This window comes from Crocodylus siamensis, chromosome 5, assembly GCF_052110815.1.
Source record: "Crocodylus siamensis isolate JL-2025a chromosome 5, ASM5211081v1, whole genome shotgun sequence".
Lineage (NCBI taxonomy): Eukaryota > Metazoa > Chordata > Crocodylia > Crocodylidae > Crocodylus > Crocodylus siamensis.
In genome coordinates, this window is record NC_143399.1 from 19413092 (window position 1) to 19436217 (window position 23126).

The 23126-nt window shown below is 38.9% G+C and overlaps 1 protein-coding gene across 1 annotated transcript in view; it reads right to left on the minus strand.

Moving 5' to 3' along the window:
• ANKRD13C (ankyrin repeat domain 13C) overlaps positions 1-23126 on the minus strand; it is a 60101-nt gene that overhangs the window by 15782 nt on the left and 21193 nt on the right. Inside the window, exons 3-9 of the mRNA XM_090048369.1 lie at positions 13900-14004; positions 12819-12904; positions 9311-9356; positions 7419-7485; positions 5085-5229; positions 4306-4437; positions 2158-2319 (exon numbers count right to left, since the gene is read on the minus strand). Of these exons, the coding sequence (XP_089904495.1) occupies positions 2158-2319; positions 4306-4437; positions 5085-5229; positions 7419-7485; positions 9311-9356; positions 12819-12904; positions 13900-14004 (743 nt within the window). The remainder of the gene's footprint in view (positions 1-2157; positions 2320-4305; positions 4438-5084; positions 5230-7418; positions 7486-9310; positions 9357-12818; positions 12905-13899; positions 14005-23126) is intronic.

The window sequence follows — 23126 nt, forward strand, 5'->3', positions numbered from 1 at the left end:
ACTGGTTCTTGTCTTCCCTTGGGGTGCCTTGGTAAACAGATGCTCCCCAGGCCTTGATGTACTCCCCTTACATATTTATAGGTGTCCACAAAGTCCCCTCTAGGTCTTCTTTTCTCCAGGTTGAACACAGTCCTTCAGCCTCTCCTTGTATGACCTGCCCTCCAGACCTCTATAACCATGCGCGTGGCTCTCCTTTGGATTCTCTCAAGCTTCTCCACATCCTTCCTGAAGTGCAGTGCCCAGAACTGGATGCAGTACTCCAGCTGCAGTCTCACCAAGACCGAGTAGAGTGGAAGGATGACATCCTTAATCTTGCTTGAGATACACTGGAAGATGCATGCCAGTGTTTTGTTCATTCTGCCAGCTACAGCAACACATTAGTGGCTCATGTTCATTCTGTGGTCTATCATGACCCCCAGATCTCTCTCAGTTGTGGTGCTAGCAAGTGTAGCCCCACCGAGCCTGTAAGTGTGTTGCAGATTATTTCGCCTCAGATGGAGCACTTTACATTTCTCTGTGTTAAACATTATCAGGTTTTGATCTGCCCACCTTGCAAGCCTGTCCAGGTCAGCCTGTATCCCCAGCCTCTTCTCAAGTGTGACCACACTCTCGCATAATTTGGTGTCATCCATGAACTTTGCCAGTACATTTTTAACACCCAAATCCAAATCATTGATGTACATGTTGAAAAGCACTGGTCCAAGAAATGAATCCTGGGAGACACCACTGGTCACCTTTCGCAATGTTGAGTCAGTTCCGTCTACTAATACTCTCTGGGTTGTACCTCGGAGACAGTTACCTAGCCAGCAGACTGAAGTAGTCAAGGCTGCATTTTTCCAATTTTACCATGAGGACATTGTGGGAGACTAAGTCAAAGGCCTTTCTGAAATACAAGTATATGACATCAGCCTCATTTCCCTTATCCAGGTGGCAAGTTACCTAATCAGAGGTATGGGACAGCCCACTCCGAAAAACACCTGAAATTGGCTCCGGTGAGCCTGCAGGGAGCCCACTTTCCCCACCACTGAATTACAGTGGTCCACACCTATGTTCCAACTACCCCCTTTGCATATGTTTTTGTTGAAGGGAATAGAGATATTTTTCATTAATAATTTCTATGCAATTTGTACACACTATCAGGATGACAGGAGTCAGGTGGTTGTCATAACTAGTCCCCCAAAGCAGCAAATTCACTGTGCCAAGTTTACTGTTAAAATTACAGGTTGATAAGAGCAAGTAATTCCAATACCTTTTTAAAAAAGGGAAGGCATGACTGTAACATCAGTCATTTTACATTGGAAGACTGCAGCAAAAGTAAAAAAAAGCTCAACATTTACAAATCATTAGATCTATTCTTCACTACAGTTTTCAAGTAGATATTCTTTAGCAAGTTTTGTGCTTCACAAAACTTTTCTCATATGAATAAATATCCATTGAAGATATGGATATAATTAATTCTCAAGATGTCAAAATTAAGTCCACAGCTTCTTTATGATGGATTGTACCGTGTATAATTTTCTTGAAAATTATTGAAGTTCAAAAAATATTATGTAGAAAACAGACTCGAAACACCAACAGTACATTCAAACATTTCAAATGACATTAAAACTCAGATTAGCAACTCTAAATTAACTGAAGAATAATCTGTCAGCTCAGGAGAGGATGAAGGAAGGATTACACCTGTTAAATTTAAGGCTATCCCTGTATCTAAGCCTCTACAGTTTTCGCCTTATAATGTACTTGAAATTGGAGACCATTCAGAGAGAAGATTATGGTAGACTTGGAAGGTCCCTTCAGTAAAGTAATCTAAAGGGGAATAAATAATGACAAAAAGACACTTTAGAGGAGCATTCTAAACCAGAATAAAAAAAAACAAATCCTGTCCAACAGAATACTAAAATACTCTCAGTCAGCTACCACCAGAAAAAACCCTTCTAGAAAGATCAAATGACTTCACTGTTTACGTTTAATATTCCATTGTGCACGTTAACCAGTTTGAGAGGGCAAAAGACAACACTGCCTAGGATGTGTGTGCCAATTCTAATATTTTAAACTAAGGGAAATGTTTCCTATAAATGCTTTTCAATGACAGCTGTGAAGGTGAAGATAATTTTTCTAAATAAAACTGGTGTACTGTAGAAAACAAGCTAACTATACCTCAAAATTTTGTTCCATCAAGTTACCACCTTTACTTAGGCTTTCCATGATAGCCTTATTTCGAAGAATATCCTCTTCACTAAGGTGTTCTCTCCTTTTCCTTGATTCTAAAACAAGTCCATTAACCAAGTAGAAGTCTGCCAAAAAGTTTCCTACTCTTTCCTGTAAGAAAGATAATTGAAATTAATGATCTCTAAAATCTTCAAGTAAAATCATTTAAAAGTCAAGTATACTGAAATATTAAAATGATTCTGTTTGATTGAAATAAAGTATAAAAATGAAAAGTTTTACTTAAGTTGTATGTAAGTACAAGTGCTTGCCTTAGCAGTGCACTTCCCCAATCACATCAAAGCAAGTGCTACTACTGCATGGACTCCTTTGGCGACAGAACTCCCATTAGCATGAAACATCTAATTAAGTCATCTTTTCCTGAAGAGATAATTTGAGGGTTGCCTGGGAAATCTGTTTTAACTCTGTGTCTGGAGAGGTCCTGAATGGTTGATTGTTTCAACTTAGGAGATAGGTATCTGTATCTGTATAGCTATCCAATTTATTTTTGAACCCAGAGTTCAAACTCCATAAAATGACATCCCCCCACCTCCGGTTTAAGATGCAAACTAATGTATGAGTGGCACCACATAATACTTTAGGCTACAAAAACGGCTGCCTGTACATTTATATAAGGAAGAAAACATTATTTTCAGGCTCTATGTGCTTTCATTCTCATTTGTATAGCAGCAAGTGTTAGTTTATCTAACCTTTTTAAAACTCCTAAACTATATGTCGTAAATGCTCCTTTGGCTTAGGAAATTCTTCCTTTCAGCATTTTAATTTTACTTCCTTATATCTCTGAGTGCTTTCATTCTTATGCAATAGGATAGAGATCAAACCATTTCCAGTAATTTCTGCTGCTGTATACAGAAACAAAACAAACCAAGTGCTGATGAGTTTTCAAGAATGCCAGTATAAGCATGCTGGCTCTACTCAGGTCAATTTTATGCCAAGAAAAGGGGGACTCCTTTTTGGGAACTCCTTTTGGAATAACCAAGCACCAGTGATAACCATTGTTAAAGAACCTGGGAATAGATAATTTTCTTAAAACTGCTGGCTTTTTCTGTCCTGCAATATCTCTCCCCATGAAGTCAGTTTCTTCAGAGACAATCTTTGGTGAACAAAATAAATAGTTTTCTGCTGCATCATCCAAAGATACCTGTCATCCCAGCAGAATATACAAAAGAAGCTTGGAAAGAAAAGTTATACCTTGCATCTTTTACACACTCTTCCTTCTGTAAAGGTGCTGAATTATCAGTGCAATGCTAAAAAAAAAGTCCATGTGGGTTGTCTAAACACTCTTAAGTAAGTTAATAATTCACTCAACAAAAACAGGAATTCAGCAAGGAGATCTGTTGGTTATAGTCGAGCAGTGGTAAATTGATGCCTGGCAAGCAACAACTGCAAACACAATGCAAATCCTAGAAGTTATCTGTGTTATATGGGACCAAAACACATTTCCTGGACAAACCTATGCCCTAAATAATATATTAGACATCGTACTGAAATGTCTATCACACCTTTAACAAATTGATTTCAACTGCTAGAATTGATAAAATGTCCTCAAACACTAAAAGGTGGAACTTCTTGAGTCTTGGTCAGAAAAAGCCTTATTACACTTTCCCTGATTGTTTTGGCTAATTCTCTTCCATCTAATCTTTTTATTAGGTACCCAAGCACTGATTTCTGTTGGAGATGTAGAAACATGTTTAAATAATACCACCAAACTGAAATCCATAATCGCCAAACTCCATGAATTTACCTCTTTCCTATTCCTACTTCAGTTTTTAATCTTTTTTTATTTCCCAGATTCCTAGGCTACAACATTTTGGGTTCAATTTTGTCTTTGCTCAACAAAACTCTAAGAATCCCTTTTCTGTTCTGCCTCATGCAGATTCTACTATCTGGCAATTTCTGAGTTTCTTCTTCAGCCATCACCTTGAAAGTCCCTCTCAACTCCAGGTTTACCACTTGGGAGACATGAGATTCAACATATTAAGTGCTAAAGACATATAAAGAAACACTCTTTTCTCTTCTTGGCTTTCTATCAATTCTATTTTTCAACAGTCACAAAAGAAAGGTTTGTTGCAGATTTACTGTTTTGTCTTCTCTGAAAAGCCATCCTGTTTGGGCACGTGTGAAGGTAATTGATTTGGTTGATAATGTTGCTGAATAAATATCACTGCTCATTAAAATGTCAACCTCTTCTTCTGTTTCCATCTCAGATTCCTAAAAGAAAATAAAAAAACCCCAAACACTGAAATACCAGACTACAGAAGAACATCTCTTATTCCTTAATTATTTTTTCCTCTCTGTCAAATTAAAAAAGTTTCAAGAACTAACCATTACTGGAAACTACCATATTAGACTTTTTAAAGAAGATTATACAGTATTAGCATCAGTATGCCTTATACAGTTGGTATTATGGAAAGAGACACATCTCTGAAACTCTGCCAGCAAATGTGCTGATAATTGACTGTATGGGCTACATTGTCAAATAGTTCAGTATCTTTAAAAGACAGTTTAGTATCCTCCCCTATACCAATGGAAACATAAATTCAAAAAGTTTGCAAGGTAAAGAAACAGCATTAATTGTTAACTTTCAGCTCTGAGGTAAGGAATTGCTTACATTTCTGGAAAAAAAATTTCCCATTTCTATGAAGAGAGACAGAAGAAAGTCAAAAACAATTTTTTTTCTTTTGTTTTTTCTCCCCTTATTAGGTGTCTGTATTCAGGCAAGTAATTTCCTTTTTTGACCTCATTGCCATATATTATTTGAGCCATATACACAGAAGCTGACTTTTTATTAGAATGCACATTTTATGACTAGGAACTCATTCACTAAAATTAATCTTTACATACATGTAGCTTCTCACCTCATGATGTATTCGCTGGTAAACTTTTTGTTCATTGTCTAAAACTACAAAAGATTCAGAGGGTGCTGCATCACCATTAAAAATGAAGCTTAAATCCCCTCGTTGGCACTTCATGTCAGTAAAGTCTATTAGAGTTGTATCAAGCCTGTGGAAACAAACCAAAGGTAAAGTACCTTTAAAAAAAAAGTTATCCAGACATATTAAAATACATAATTGATTTCTTTTATCAAGCAAAATGCTATTTTTTCCAATCAGCATATACAGTAAACCCTACATTTTTCTGTTGTATTACATAAATGCATATTGGCTATAGCAATTATTTACTATTGCCACTAAAAATGAATAAGATTCAATTCTACTCAGTCCCATGTTACAAATATATTTCAGGACATGTTTATATTACTTTCATGGTAAAATATAATGCTTCTCCCTTGTCACATGGTGTTAACACAATGGAATTACAAATAAAATTTAAAAGACAACTTGCCACTTCATCATTTTGACTTCATAATTGTTGGCCATCAGGAATCAGACTCATTTTCTATGGCCTGCAAATACACTAGGAATCGGTCTAAACACAAGTGGCGTAGCTGGTATATATTACTCAAAGCAAGCAAGGATCACTGAACATGCAATCCTACTTTACAAGTAGGATTACAAGCTCACATTTACTGAAATCAGTGAGAACTAATCATATCTGGATTTGGACCAAATTAAGAAAAGGACCAGGACTGAATTTTGCTTTGGTCAGTCTTACTCTCGGCATTTTTAATGTTTTTATACTTTCAGCAGCACAGGCATATTAAACACTTCTAGTGACCTGTCAAGTCTCCTCCCTACACATACCTACCAGAATTCCTTTGATAAGCCTCCAAAATAACTATTTCTTATACAAACTCCTTGTAAATTATGCATACAAATGCAATTACATTTGTTTAGTACAGTTACAACTGTAATGCTTAAAAATATATTTTCAAGCCACTTAAACATGCATTGAACTTTCATTCTAGAAAACAAACATGGGGCTATTTAGATTTATATTCATTTCCACATTCCCATCAAGGCAAGTGGTGCATGAGCACAGAACCGACTTGGACTTATCACAGAGAGATCTGACCTAAGAAGTCAAAACATTCTTCTCTGTTAAAAGCTTTAAAGAGAGAAGCAGTTTCTACAGAATAAATCCTCTGAATTATTTATTAACCTGATTTTCTTGATTTTTGGAGCTTAAACAAAATAGACACTTGAATCCAACAAAAGCTATTTTCAGCTAATTAAAGAGCTGAGGTGGAAAAAGCCAAGAAAACATGAAATGTGTTGAGTTTATTCTTCCTCCTTTTCCCTTTTGTTCCCGCAAAATTACATTAACATTCTTACAACAGCATAATTATGGCACAGCTACATTTCTGAACAATATCAACTTAAATTTTAATATTAAAAATAATTCAGTTTACATAGTTCAGTGAATTATCATGGCAGATACAATCAGATAAAAATGAATATATTTGCTTCAAACCCCTAAAACTGATTCAGTAAGAAATAAATATAATTATTCTCCATATAACTGAATTTAAAAGTTAGTTATTTCTGCTCAGTTACTTTTTACAAGTATGTACAGTTGTCACACCCATTAAGTAATAACATTATCTAAGCCAACCTCTAAGAAAAACTTTAACACTTACAAGAACAGAAAGCTGCATTCTAGTGAAGAAGGATATTAGAAAAAAACATTTATTCCAAAGACTTCACGGCCTGCTTTTCAAGGATTTTACTGTGCTGAATCATATAACCATTTAAATTCGAGTATATTAAAAAAGGGTAATACTTCCAATTATACCCCTTAGATATTAAGTTCTCCTCAATACAGTAAACAGCAATATCTTAATCCTTCTAGGCATTAATATCTTTTTTAAAATAAACATTTCTTCTTAAACTCCCCTAAAATTTAAGCATTACTTAGACAGGACAATATTTGTTTTAAAGGCATCTAAAAATCTTCACAACTAGCCATGTAAGTATTTGGAATGCTGATGTGCACCTATGCACTACACTACTAAACAAAATCTGAGATTCTACGCTATTAAACAAAATCAGAGATTTTAAAAAGACAACCCCCTCCCCCCTCAACTGAAAAATATGCTATTTAAACTCTTCGGGGAGAGGGAGGGGATAAAGTTTCCATTAAAGCCCACTGTTTCACCAAACACTGTGGTTACCTATGGCCTTCAAACTGAACTGGTATTTTATATTTGTACTGTCAGAATTTACTGTTTCCAATAATGCCCATTTTGCTGTAACTTAACAAGGATACAGTTGTTACAAGTCAATACTTACCTGATATTTATACCTTGTTTATATATTTTACACGCATCGGAAGGCAGAATTCGGGAAAGTAAAGGCACTGCATTTGTAAAAGAAAAAAGAGTGATTAAAATAGAAATATAGCCAGATACTGCACAACAGACTACCTCAGCAATATCTATTTAATAAAATACTAAGCATTTCACTTGCCTTCAGGTATTGCTGTACTGTAAGCAGAAAATTATACTTTTCATAAGTTATAATTTTGATAAAAGTGTAAATGCAGGGGAAAAGTATAGCCTATAATTAGGGATTACTGGAATGTGTCCCAGAAGTGCACTGCGCAGTGGCTTCTTTAATCTTGGAGTTTCCCCTGCATATGACCCTCCCCCACCACTGCCGACTGGCAGAAGGGCCCCATTGGCTCTGCTGCTTGCCCCTGATAGACAGGGAGGTGAAAACAGAAGTTTTAAATATGCCACGGTTTTTGCCTCCCACTGCTGATTGGCAGAGGGCCCCACAAGCCCCACCACTTGCTGCTGACCATACAGCGTAGCTGTTGGCTGCACTGCTCACCACCCTAAGTAGCTGCTAGTAAAATAACACAGTTTAGGCAATACTTCTAGTATCTGTTTTCCTAGGCAAAAGCCTCTAACATCACCACTCCCCAATGCCATGTGTTCTCTCTGTCTGCACCCTACTTGACACTGCATGCCTCTGCAGAAAGGTGTAGCGTCAGCTCATTATGCAGTCCACAATTTACTTGGCAACACAGTAACTTGATCACCAGCTCAAAATATGTTCATGGCTCAGTAAGTGTGTATTTCAACTCTGAATGCCTTGTCATTTACAACTGGGGGTTAAAAAAGAAAAAAAAAACAACCAAAAAACAAAAAGCACTTTACTTTAAAATTCTGTGCACCTCCATGCCAAGCCCAGAAGACGGATTATGTTAGTTGGCCCTGCTTCACCCAACATCTGTATAGATCAGGCACTTTAGTGGAGAGCTTTTATCTAATAGCTGATTAAAGCCATTCCAATGTAATAAAATGACTGCTTGTTGAACAAATTAAACTTGATATTCAGGATATCTTTGTTTCATTATATAAAATACTGAACTCCAGATTCAATCATACTAATTCAAGATTTTTAAAAAGTTAATTCAGACATAATATGGCCAGCATTAAACTCACAAAATATTCCTGCTATTTAAATGCTTCTACAGGGCATAAGGATAGCTTCTCAGTTCCGACCAAGAAAAATCAAAGAATTGCAGTTAAATTTATAAATAATTCTAAAAAATTAATTTAAGGTAAAGTATAAATGCTGTGACTATATAACTAGAACCAGATCTGTATCTGTTTATGTTGCCAGATAAAGATGATGTTAAAACAGAATTGAGACCACAAAACTCAAAATGGAGACATGTTTTAATTAACCCAAAGCCAACTTTATGAACCCAGAAAATTTGGAGTCAAAATGAAATTTAAGAAATCAAAACATGCTGAAGTTAGGGTGCATGAACCACTTTAACTCTGACTTGTAGCAATATATAATAATCATAATGGCTGAAATATATTAGTGTAAGTCACAGATTAGATTGAACTGTTTTTAAAGATTTAGATTTCCTTACTCCCACCCCAGCCTTCTCTTGTGTCACTACTATAATTTGTTCTCACCTACTTTAGGGGAGGGAATCAAGCTCAAATATCAAATATGATCAAATGAGAACAACAAAATTCTTCAGTGTACCACCAGACCTTTTAATACTCCAATACACAGACTAGATTTAGATTCTGCAAAGATCTAAAAGTTTGAGCCCTCAGGGGTTCTCCCCCTCCCCCCCAACATACAGGTGATTGCAAGGGATATTACAGATTCTACTCCTTTATAACTATTTATAGCAAAGATAGCATAATTCTTACCCCAACTTTGAAAATCCCAGTGAAGTTCTAGATAGAAGTCACCTAGCTGAGAAGACATAAGAATATATCATTAATGAATATTAGCCAAACTGACAAGTGTTAGCTTTTATGGAAGACATGGAAAAAAAGAAAATTTCTAAGTTAAATAAAAGCATATATAACCAAATAAGAGATCTAGCCCTCTCTCTAATATTAGCTTCTCAGGAATACTAAAATGAATATATCTAGATCTGAGTGAATAACATGATGCATTTTTTTCTTTCACTTTGTATACTGGTGTATTGCTGATTAGAAGCATATCATTTATTTTTATTTTAAGTTATTTCAACAACTCAAGTTGCAGACTGAGCAAAAGCAATTAGCTGTAAATAGCAAACACTAACAATTCAAGCTGTGTTGCTTAGCTTTGATTGAACATGCCAGCCAGGTGGTACTGTTTTTCCCCTGATCAGATTAGTGCAATGTAAAGTCAAGTCCCAGCTGCATTTAGAAGTTCATATTTTGCTTTCTGGAAATATTTTAATATGTTCATAAAATTCACTCTTTAACACACATATACCTCCCAACTCTTACTGATTTTGCTTTCTGCCAAATCTGAATGAGGCATGAGAAGACTAAATGTATTCATTTTTGTAAAACAAACTGAAGTATTTACCTATTTCTAATATTAACATAAGAAGGACAGATATTAATTCCCAAGAAGATCAAGTCTCAGCAGAGAGAAGAAATGCTAGAACTACTTAACTAATCCTATGTGGCCACCTACCTCCATACAGTTCTATAGGGAATCTGATTCCTATTTTTGAGGGACCAGTAATACATAAAATATAAATATTGGAAAATCTCCTTATATGTTGTTACTTCCTGCAGAGAAGTGTAATTCATATAAAATGTTAAAATCTTATCTCACTGAAAATTTCAGTAATATACATTTATAATTTATATAGAACTGGAATACCCTAATTTCCTCCCCCATAGTTTTTAAACTTTTTTACCAAATCATTCACTCAGAAAGCTGAAAGCACCTTGGATGTTTTAGAAGAGCTAGTGCTCTCACAACAGCTTGTGGCAGCAGTTTGAAACTGGGCAGTTTCTGTCTGCTGGGGAAAGAAAAACTGAAAGAAAGGAGGACAGAAGAGAAAGAGGTGGTATCTTGTGATAAGACTGATATTTGTACAAGGACTTTGTACTACTCAGAAACAAAGCCTTCACATTCCGTGTGAAGGAAACAGTTATCTAAGAAGACGGCTAAGATTTCATACAATTAGGGTGGATGCCTGTTGTTTGAAAACATTGGCATCATCACTGAAAACCCCAGAAGAAGAGAAGCTCCTTCTTATGTAAACTATGTTTTCTATTACAGATTCTATAGTTGTGTATCCTAAAGGCTCATATAAATCAGAGTCCAATTAAGAGATTAATTCTCTAAACTGCCTCTTAAGACGAAAGAGAAGAATTATCTATAAATTATTTGCAAGTTAAAGAGAGGAACTAGTTGGCACTTTCTTGGCAGCTTCAGTACAATGCATGGAATTAACTGGGCATAAAACCAAAATGAACTCCTTTTTCTCCTTCCCTGAGACAGGGTTCTACAAAACAGAATTATGGGATTATGACCCAATAAAACCAGGTCAGGGGATCAAACCATTTCACAGCATGGGTCATTTCTTAATGAAGCTGTCACATGTGAACCAGCACTTCTGTTCAATATTTTCTGTCTTTTGTTCAAACTGCAATCACAGTTTTGGTGTGGCAATCATATCAATTACTTGCATCCTAAAATATTAGGAAATACTTGCTCTGCAACTGTAGTACAGTAAAAGCTTTGTTATCTGGCATGAGTGGGATAAGGGGTAGGTGCCAGTTATCTAAAAATTCAAGTAATCTGAGAGTTATACCTATCAAAGCAGAGAGAAGCGCAGCACAGCCACTGCCGCCTGGAAGAGCCTGGCACTGCCCCGGCCCCAGCCCTCACTGGCAGCCTGCCCTGCCCCGCTCAGCCCTCTCCAACTTTTTTTTCTCCCTCCGCCTATGTGGATATCAACTAGAAGGGCTCGCAGCATCAGTAACTAAATGTAAACAGAAATACTTGATGAGTGTGCCTGATAGACTTGGCAAAGATTCTGTTGACTAAAGTGAGGATTTGTATTAGGGGATATTAAAAATTCTGGTTAGCAGATTATTCTGGTTAGTAAAATGCCGATTAACACAGCTTTAACTGTACCATGAAACAGCTGGAAATAATGAGCATGTGACCAGGTTACCAGCAATCAGGAATAGCAGTTTTGCAACCAGCGTTACACATATAGTAAAAATAGATGCTAAACAATGCCCGACTCTCTCAAATTGACAATAACTCCTTGTGTACAAACTGATATTGCAATCAATCACTAGCACAGGACATCATGTGAAATTAAAGATAATGTTAATCCCTTTTATTGATAAATCAAATGGCACTTTAACGTTAACGTAAAATTGACAACATTTAGCTTATTTAAAAGAAGTAAAGAGAATATCATTTTTATCCCAAGATAGAACATACCATATTTACCTGAATCCAAGATGAGGGGTTTTTGCCCCATTTAAAATGGAGAAAAAGGCCCCTTGTGAGTACAAGCTGGCAGTGGGGGAGATGGATGGACAGACACGGAAGACATCCGTGGGTGGCTCTGCAGCTCTGACTCCAACTGTGACACTGGCATGAGCGCTAGTAGCTAATACCCATACACCCCCCCACAACACACACCCTTCTCTGTCACCAACCTTGTGCCCCCTGCTGCCTGCCCCCTCCACAGCCTCTACCCCTATGAAGCCACTACCCCTCCCCACCCCCTTACCCTCCAGCTCTGGCTCTAGCAGCACTCCAGCCAGGGGCAGGTAGCAGCTACTGCAGTGGCAGCACAAGCTGCAACCCAGGCTCTGGCTTTAGGGCCCAGCTGGAGCTGTTGCCGCTTGGAGCAGGGATGGAGCCAGAGGGTAAATAGCTAGCAGTCAGGGAAGGCAGTGACTGCAGGAAGGCAAAAGCTGAGAAGGGATGCAGGCAGTTGGGAGGTGAGAGGAGAGGCAGCAGTTTTACAGGTGGTGGGGGACAAAGAATAAGGATCAGGCTGTGCTACCACCTGCTCCCCTGCCATTGTTTTCCCCACTGAAATGGGGGGGAGGGGGAGGGAGAATGAATATAAGATGACCCACCAATAATTAATCTATACACAGAAAATTATAACAAATTTAGAATGTTTCTATATATTGAAACTAATTACTGGGAGGGGCATCTTAAATTCAGACATATCTTGGATTTAGGTTAATACAGTAGATCCCCACTAAAAGGTCATCTGCCTAGCCAAATGGTGACTGAACTCTGACTCCTCTGTTCCACCAGCAGGTTAAGTGAATATACTTATTGTTCCTGGTTCAAAATGCATTCCGTTAAAAAAACTTCAGAGCTTTGTGTAGGCACCTTCAAGAAAAATAACTGTAAATTTATCAACAAAATGTCTTTAAAGCTTACCTCTTTTAGGGCTTTTAATAATCGAGGTCGCTTTTCTTCGACACTTTCCCTGGACTGCTGCTTAAGCTTCCTTAGAAGTGCTGTAACTATATGGAAACATACTGTCAACTAAAGGACTTGACTTAATTTATGAATTCTTTGGAGGAAAGACTGTCGTTTTGCAGAGCTTTTCATTTACTGAAATATTTATACAAATGTTAGTCATTTTTACCAGAGAGAACAGGAGCTAGAAAATTAACTACTAGTTATGCATAACTGTAATGGAATCATATTGCCAAGAAAACTGCAGTAACACAATTGTTTTATAACAAGTTTATGGCAATGGTTCTAATATTATCTTTTATCAATTAAGTTAATATTAACTATCATTGAAGCAATACCTCCGAAGTGAAATACCCCTGGTATTTGAATTACATCTAACCTCCATCTACTAAAAAGTGGCATTGGGATAATTTTTATCTTTGTTCTTTTATGTGTGAGCAGTATAACTCACTTGACACTTTCTTATGACTTATGGTCCAACTTGTAGCAGAAAACCAACAAAGACAAAATAGAGGCTAGAAATGAAGTTTATCTATACACAGAAATCTTAAGTAGAAACTGTTCTTGATATATTGAGTGTGCCACAATGGCCCATAGATTTAAAAAAAGCAGCAGATTGTAGTTGATTCACATTGCCAATCTGATTTAAGACTCTTTTTTACAGAATGTCAGTTTGTAGTTTTCACATTCTTACAAATTCAATCTTAAGTCTGCTTAGTGAATGGGTTTTGAACAAAAAGTTAACTTCATTTTAAATAAAAAGTTAGCTTACTGCAACTCCGGTTCTATCAAAGCTAGAAAATTGATGTGTTGAGCAGAAGCATTACCAACGCTTGTTAACTTTTTAGCTATCACAAAATATCCAGAGCAGACACAAAAATACCATTAATAAAGTAGTTTAGCTGTAAACCCTATAAAGAAACCTCAAGAAGCAAACAAAGTAGCGGGTAACATTTTGAAAACATTCAGAAAAAAGCCCTCATTTTTCTAGTCTAGATAAGTCCTCAATTTACACTACCCGAACAGTTGAATTTCTTACTCATTTGTCTGTCTCCATAGCTGATGGCTTCTGCAAGGGGGCTCCATCCCTGAGCATTTTTCACCTTCACTGGAGCATTGTGGGCCAAAAGCAAGTGGGCACATTCTGTAACAGATCAAGCAGTAATATTCATTCACTATAAACACAACTGTTCATTTCTGTTCCTTAATTCTTCTGTAAAGGTGTAATTTATACACTAAATTAAAAGAAAATAGATAGTGAAGAAAGTGTTATATATTATTATGTAGATAACCAACTGGTATATTTATCAGATAGCAGGAAGCAACATTTGGAACTTGAATACAAATCCTACAGGAAAAATAAAGCCAAAGGCTTGATGTGGACCCCACCACACCTGAGTCTGCAAACCTATTTTAAAAATTTTAGCCGTTTTAGAACCTGAAAATTGATTCCTTTTGGTTTATGTTTCAATATATTAAAGAGCATAGAAACAGATCTGATTTAATGAATACAAATCACATCTCCTGCCATCCAAATCTGAAAGTTTCATATCTTTCGCTACTGTCAGTGAAACACAGCAAGATTCTCCCTGTGTACCCAGTATGCAAGAAGCGAACAAATGAACATGGGTAAGGACTGGAACACATTTCATTGCCTACGAACTGCCAGGACACAATTTTGTTCAGCACAGTTAAAAACACTGTCTCTCATATTGTGAAACTGTCTGCTATTAACTATCCCAACAAGGACCAAAATACTTTGGTTTAACAGATTTCTCCACTATATTTTTCTTTATGGAGGAGACCATTAATGTCTGAATGATGACAGAAAATTAAATTTCCCAGCTTTACACTGAGTAATCCCATTCTACATGTCTTAAAGTTGACAACCTTCTCTTAAGAGGTGGGTAAAGGAGAGGGAATTGAATTTTTTTTTTAAAGTAGCACAAGGAAATTAAGCATCTTAAATACGTTTGAAAACTTAGCTTTGCTTCCCAAGTGATTTAAATTGAAATGAGCTTTACCACACATCTTGTTTTTTTATCTCAGACACTTCAGACAAAAGGTTGCATGTTAGAAACTTTTTTTTTTTTTTTACAAATTTACAATGTCCATTCACAAGAAAGCAGCTATGAGCAGATGTTCATTTCTACCAGAAGAAATTTCTTCCAGCAGAAACAGACTGGGAGCTGGACTTGACAGATGTTCCTCCAGCCCCATGTCTACAGAGCTTTACAGGCAAACTCTCCAGCCAGAGTGCTAGAGGGTTGCTCCCTAGGCTGCCCTTTTCCCCAGCCTGAAAAGCATCAGTTGCCATAGACAGCTCCAAGAGGGTTCCAGCTCTGGCAGAATGCCCCCACATCTCACCAGTCAGATGACTGGGAGGCATTCTCCCATGGTGGAAACTCTCCCGGTTCTCTACTGCAGGAGAATAGTGCCTTGTACTCCTCTGGGCTGACCCAAAGGAGTGTGGTGGGGCAGGGATGGGAAAGGGGGTGGGAATGCCATGACAACAGCAGTGCAGGGCAAGGCAGGGGCATTTCACTGCAATGGCAAGTCTCCTGGGACTGTCCAGTCAGGGTTACAGGCCCTGTTCCCAGAGGCTGCAGGTGCCTGCTTTGAACATGCCACACAGGTAGAGCTCCAAGCAGTGGACATTTCTCAGAAATTTCCACCACTATTAGTTAATGCCTAGTCAAGGCCATAATACAGTGAAAAAAGCAGTGCTTTACTTTTCAAACAGAACCACTCAAGTCCAAAACCAACCATCTGTGCTGTATTAGACTAAAGGTAGTAGTGGCAGTTTAGGAGGATTCATTCAGCTTTGCCCTGTGAAACTAGACACTACCAACAACTTTCTGGTTTTGCAGTATTTGATGATCCGAACAGGTCTTCCAAGTCCTCTAAAATAATCTAAAATTTTTGTCTGTCCCCTATCCGGTCTTCCACATCCCCGACACACTCCCAGTGCGGGAGGCAGCACATGCTGCCCCAGGTGGAAGTGGGCGGGACTCAGTCCCATGCAGAGCACAGCGGGGCAGCTACCAGCAGGGCTAGATACAACTAGTTGATGGGTGCCAGCCTGTGCCCTGGATCTAATCAGCTGGTGAGCCAAATCCAGTCTGTGGGCCATATTTTGCCTACCCCAATCTTAACCCCACTCACACTCTTTTTAAAATAACCGTTTACAAGTGTTGATAAGCATCAGCTTATTAAAAACTGATATATTTCTCACCACTCCATAATATTATATTTTCAAAAATATGTTTGCTGAATGTAAGAAAACATGTCACAGGCCAAATCTGCGCCCCTACCAAATTCAAGAAGCATTTTCAAGTCATTCCAACTACAGTTACACACAGTAGAGAAGACATGGTGGCAGAGTTGTTAATAAATCTTACAGCTCTGCTTTTGATCAAGGTATCTTGCTTTTGGTTAAGGCTCACATCAAAAGCAGCCTGTAGTGTACTCAGAAGTCCAAATACATCAATTCCTCATATGCCACTGGCTACAGAATCTGACATACCTTTGTCACACCATGGGCTGCTAGGTTTGGGAGGACCTTTGATACAAAGCCCTGGTACTGTAGCACACTGTTAAAGTGAACTTTGAGACATTTCTCAGCTGTAGAGCACCTCTATGGGAACTTGTAATGTCCTTGTGCCTGGACATTTTAAGTCAGCAGACAGTTTTGCCACTTTCTCCCTTCACTTTGCCAGTAACACTTCTCCCTTTGCTTCACAAATATTATACAAAACATGCAGCAATCAGAAAATCTAACTAAGATCCAGTTTAGTCAAAGCACAGCCAGAATCATTTCAACCCATCAAAAGTTCATTAAACAAGCATCTTGAACCTATCAGGCTGTTCCTTGCTGCTGATTAGGTATCTGTTTATGGATTCATAAACCAGAAAGGAAATGGGTAAACTCAGTCCCCCCAAAATGAGAGTCAGCAATGCAATACCACTGACAAGAATGTGCCAGTTGGGAGATTCTTTCTTGCAGATTTCCAAGAAGTGCCATGTTCCTAAAGATGGGAACAGCACATTCTCATATAACATTAATGTCAGCAAAATATTCCCCACACTTACTTAACTTTCACTTTACATATATAGAAAAGGGTGTGTGCATGCGTCTGTGCATGAGGGAGAGAGAAAGGCAGGGCAGAACTGGAATATTCATCCTGTTCATTGTGCTAACAGTATGGCAAGCCCATTGCTTCCAGTCACCTAACACATAAATACTACAGTATTTTTAGCACTATGTCAGTGGGCACCAATCTTTTTGGTGGACCTGCCACAAATTAGCCCTGTACCATCCCCCAGTGCCACTCTGATCCCCTTGCCTCTGCACACACTGATGCTCTGCTTTCTGCTTCCTGCCACTGTGCTGCCTGTCCCCTATCTGGCCTGCCACATGCCACACACACAGGCTGCTCATGCCAGTTGTGGCACATTTACCACAAGTTGGCCCCCTAGTCTACGTCATCCACTCTACCTCCTTGGATGTCTCATTTCCTTCGTGGAACTGTGGATTGTTAAGGTAGTTACTGTAATTTTGCAGATACAGATGGACCATTATCATCATCATTATCACTATTACCCTAGATTTATATCCTGCCCTACCTAGAATGCTGCAGTGGTTTACAATAACAAACAACTCATACCTAGGGAACAAGAGCAGACTCCACAAACAGCACCACAAAATTTGAAAGCTACAAGTGCCTCTCTCTGAAACAGGCATTAGACTTCTCACCTGTGCAGGATCTGTGTTTCTGAAAGCAAGAGGCAGAAAATGAAAAGCCAAGTGAGAAACAGTGGAAACTTTTAAAAGGGTATATAAATTATAGGATCAAGGAGCATAATAGCATATATAAAAGGGAACTATAGGAACATTATCCAGAGCTCAAAAAATTTGCTGATATCCCACTATGCATTACAAAAATGAATCTCACAAAACTGTCAAGACAGTAGTACAAAGAATACAGCAGATCTCACTGCCTGCAGTGGTGCCAGGAATGTCTATTCTATTCCTGGTCAACCACATAATTTGCCATCAGTTTCTTAATGAAGGCATGTTGCAGAAGCAGCCCATGTATTTGTGATTTATGACAAAACAATGTTGGCCTCAGCCTGACAAAGTTACTGGTAAAACTTTCCAGGGTAGACATGATGAAGCCTGCACTTCTTCCTGCTGGGAGGTGAAAATTATGTCGTATGAAGTCAGGAATAGCACTCTGAGTAGCTTTTTTTAAACAAGCTATCTTCCACTCGACACTTTCTCACTTTTCAGAAACAGGAACAGCCTCACCACTTGATTTTGTTATGCAGAATGACCAGTCACATGTACCTGTTATACAACCATGCCAGCGAACTGCAGCCTAATAAAACTTCTTGAATTAATCTGGGATGGGATGGATATATATTCAGATGAGAAACATCTGAGGAATTCCTGCCATAGGTGTTAGAGGATGTTACTCAAGAGAAAACCACATATTGTGTTAGTGCTAAACCAAATGCTCAAGCACAGTACCAGGAAACAGAACAGATACAGTGCTAATAAATGTGTTCTCTTTTGGCAAGTGGGGGTGGGAGGGGAGGGACAAAAACAGAAACGGTGACCGCTTAGTCCATAAAAATCCTAGGATATTCTTCATCACCACACACACACACATCACAGTAAAGGAATACAAATATTAGGACACAATCTGAATAAAAGTGTAAACAATTCTGTCATCTGTGTATTCTAGTCAAAGTCCATCTCCTGCAATCATATCCTCTTTTTTTAATCCTTCCCTGCAGTTTCAACTAAGTCATTCACCTTTTACAGTGTCACACCAAAGATGAAGAAAGCTATCCTTCAATAGATATTTGTATACAATTTACACTCAGTACGTCAAAATGAAAGCTAGAATATTTTATATTTATATAGGATGTCAAAAGACCACAACATTTGCATATGAGATTAAAAGACTATTAATTTGGCAGTCCCAGCCAAATCGATATATCAGCAACAGTCTTAATATCAGACTTGTGCAAAGCCTAAATATAACAGCCTTCAATAAATCTTAAAATGAAAAAAACCCTACAGAATTGAAATGAAATAAATCTTTCTATCCAGCTGTAGAAAGGCTTGTGCATAGGAGTCTGAGCTCTACAATCATAGAACCATGGGTTACAATTTGATGTTACACATTACTAAACTGTAGGGGTTTGACCAGAATGTTCAAAAGCACATTTATCTTAACGTTACAAGAGATTATGGTGAGAAGTTCTATAAGATTTAAGGCCATTTCAAACCTTGATCTCACTGTTTGTAAATCTGATGTGGTAAAGGCCAAGACAGAAAGAAAAAAAATGTGCCAGTGTGCAGTAGCGAAAAAAACGTTGAATGAGATGGATATATTGCAGTGGAAGACAGACACCTTGCCATCACAGACACCATGGAAATTTCAATTTTACTTAGACAACTAAGAATCTTTAGTGATTACAATCCAAAGTCTATAAATGCACAGGTTCATGAAATGTGCAGGAAAGTTATACGTTGCATCAAAGCAAGGACAGAAACCCAAATAGTTAAAAAAAAAAAAATTCAAAACAAGGACCCTCCTAGGTGGCATTTAGGCTTCCAGGCCTGGGCTTCTGAGAGTAAAGTACATAAGTCAAAACAATGTTAAGAGTAGCATATGACTTTAAAGAAGGAACTGCAAAAAAGATCCAAAAATCTGGAGCAGGGGAGTTATTTCACACCGAACTTTTAAATATTAACTGCTGTGGAACAGATTCTGCTATTGTATTCACTTAACTAGCTTTTTCCTAGTTCATGTCAAATAATCTCACACACAATGGTGACTCTGTTTAAAGTAAGTGTGTATTCTGGGCAAATATCCCATAGTGTTTTGTCCCGCTGCTAGACTCCAGGCATTCTGGAACACATAGCTAAAAGCCGGCTAAAGTTCTGGGACTTACGGCAAACTCACAGATTCTCATGATACCCTGACATCTGCTGGGAGGAGCAGTTAGCCAAATCCAACCGTTCACGTAGGTTCTTAACCTGTGTGCAGGACCTAACACAGGAGGTATACGGTCCCAGTAGGGGGAAGGCCTTACTGAACTTGGAGTTGGCTACAGGGGAGGGCCTGGTAGGGGAGCTGCAGATTAATGGTCACGTTAGGGATAGTGACTACCAATCAATCAAATTCACCATACGGCATAGCGTGGGTAAGATAACTAGTAGGGTGGAAGTGCTCAACTTTAGGAAGGCTAACTTCAGTGTGTTTAGGAGTCTAGTAAATGATGCACTGTAGAAGAGTATTGGCAAGTTGGGAGTCCAGGAAGGGTGGTCTTTCCTAAAGGAAGCGATCCTTCAGGCACAGAGGGAGACTATCCCAGTACGAGGGAAAAGGCAGAAAGGAGCCAGAAAACTTCCTTGGCTAAACAGGGAAATCCAGGGGAGCTTAACAGCAAAAAAGAAGGCATATAGGCGGTAGAAGCAGGGGGAAGCTACCAAGGAGGAGTATACCTACTTGGCCCACACTTGCAGGGAGGCAGTTAGAAAACCCAAAGCAACTACAGATCTGCAACTAGCAACACAAATTAAAGACAACAAAAAGTCTTTTTTTTTTAGGCATGTAGGGAGTAAAAGGAAAGCGCAGGGCAGCATAGGACCTCTACTGAACAAGGAGGAGCAATTAGTGATAGACAGGGGACAAGGCTGAGCTATTCAAGTAGTTTTTTGCCTTCGTGTTCCTGAACAGGGCTCAAGATTAAGTCTCCTAACAGGTTCTTAGATGGGCAGAGGGGCACAAGCCTACCAAGTGTCAACTCTGACTTGGTGCAGAGTCTCTTGGATGGACTGGATGAGTTCGTCAGCAGGCTCAGATGAGCTGCATCTAAGGGTACCAAAGGAATTGGCTGGTGTCATAGCAGAACCACTGGCACGGCTGTTTGAGTGCTTGTGGTGCTCGGGTCAGGTCCCGGAGGACTGGAAAAGGGTCAACGTGGTCCCTATCTTCAAGAAGGGAAGGAAGGAGGATCTGAGTAATTATAAGCCAGTCAGTCTCACCTCCATCCTTGGAAAGGTTTTTGAAAAGATTATAAACGATCATATTTGTGGGAGTCCAGTGGGAAAAATAACGCAGCAGGGAAGCCAGCATGGATTTGTAGCAGGCAGATCACGCCCAACCAATCTGGTTTCATTTTATGACAGGGTCACAAAATGCTTAGATGGAGGAGTAGAGGTGGATGTCGTTTTCTTGGACTTTAGCAAGGCCTTCGATATGGTATCTCATCCTAGTCTCATAAATAAATTAAGAGGCTGGGCCAGATGTTTACACAATCTGGTGGGTGGCAAATTGGCTTAGTGGTCACACCCAGAGAGTGGTAGTAGAGGGGATGGTATTGACCTGGAAGGATGTGGGTAGTGGTGTCCAGCAGGGTTCAGTCCTTGGACCTGTACTCTTCAATATCTTCATCAGTGACTTGGATGTGGGTGTGAAGCGTCCTCTGTCCAAGTTTGTGGACAATAAGAAATTGTGGGGTAAAGTGCGCACTCCAGAAGGTAGAGAATGATTGTAGGCAGACCTGGACAGCTTAGAAAAGTGGGCAGTACACAATAGAATGCAATACAACAAGGACAAGTGCAGAGTGCTGCACCTAGGGTGCAAAAATATCCAGCACACCTACTGGCTGGGAAGTGACCCTCTCAGCAGCACAGAAGAGGAGAGGTATCTCATACTCATAGTGGACTCCAAGATGAACATGAGTCATCAGCGCGATGAAATCATCAGCAAAGCTAACTGCACTTCACCATGCATCAGCAGATGCATGACATATAGATACAAGGAGGTGACATAGAGTCCCCTCTATGCGGCACTGGTCAGACCACAGTTGGAGTCCTGTGTCCAGTTTTGGGCACCGTACTTCAAGAAGGATGTTGAGAGGTTCTATAGGAGAGCCACTCATATGATTAGGGGCTTACAGGACAAGCCCTATGAGGACAGACGGAGGGACCTGGACCTCTTCAGCCTCCACAAGAGAAGGCTGACAGATGATCTTGTGGCCATCTACAAATTCATTAGGGGGATGCAGCAAGGGATCAAAGATGCTCCATTCTCTTGGGGTAACAAGGAAGAATGGTCACAAACTGACAGAGAGCAGATTTAAGTCTCTCTGACATCAGGACATCAGGACATTTAAGTCTCTCTGACATTAGGCTAGACATCAGGAAAAACTTCCTCATGGTAAGGATGGCCAAAATTTGGAATGGGTTTTCAAGGGCAGTGGTGCTTTCCCCTACACTGGGGGTCTTGAAGAGAAGGCTGGGGCCATCTAATCTGTTGAGGTTCCTTCCGACCCTAGCATCCATGAATCTATGATTCACTTTTTATTCTTATTTTTTGTCTAGCCAGGTCCAGCACAATGCTGTATGCAGATATATATGGATGGTCATAGGGGAAAATCACCTGCTGGCAATGTGAAAGAGGATATGTAACGTGAGGGGATTACATACTTTCAGTTAAATATTCCAAGGCAATCAACAAAACCCATGCATCTGTTCTCTGCCTTTGATCCAAGCTGCTGTTTTAGAAAGAAAAGAAAAAAAAGGGTATTTCTCCACAAGATTTCAGAGTACAGGACATCACCATGGCAATCTCTCAGTATTAATCCAGGCTAGTGTGCAAACTTCCACAATACTAGAATCATTAGGACAAAACTGTTTGCTTCATGAACAAAATTAATAAACAAAAGTTCCTCCCATGACTACCAGAGACATTAGTAGTACTTACTGGGATTGCCCCTGCCATTATTGGAGACCCAGCTTATCCTCTGCTTCCCTAAGTCTTTTACTGGACATTAAAATTGTTTATCACCTAAATATGTAGCTGCAAGATAATATAGCAATATGCACTACAGAACTAAAAGGGAGGATGACACCATTTAATAACAAGGTTATAGGCTGGTGAGCAATACCTGCCTTTCATCTAAGCTGCTTTTTAAATCTAGAACATTTAATAACATTTGAGGGGAAGAAAGAAAAGCTGCACACTTTCAAAATGTTGTAAGCAACCAAAGTGGCTCCTTCTGCAACCCTCAGGACAACATGATCACGGATATCTTATGCCTTTGCTTTGAAAGTAGGGGCTGAAAATGTGAAGGTTTTCATGCAAGGTCTCTCTGGCATGAGTATGTCCATTGTATAATGAATTTGTTGATCTTTTTTAATGCCTTGTGCAGTATTTTCTTAAAGACACAATATATTTTGCA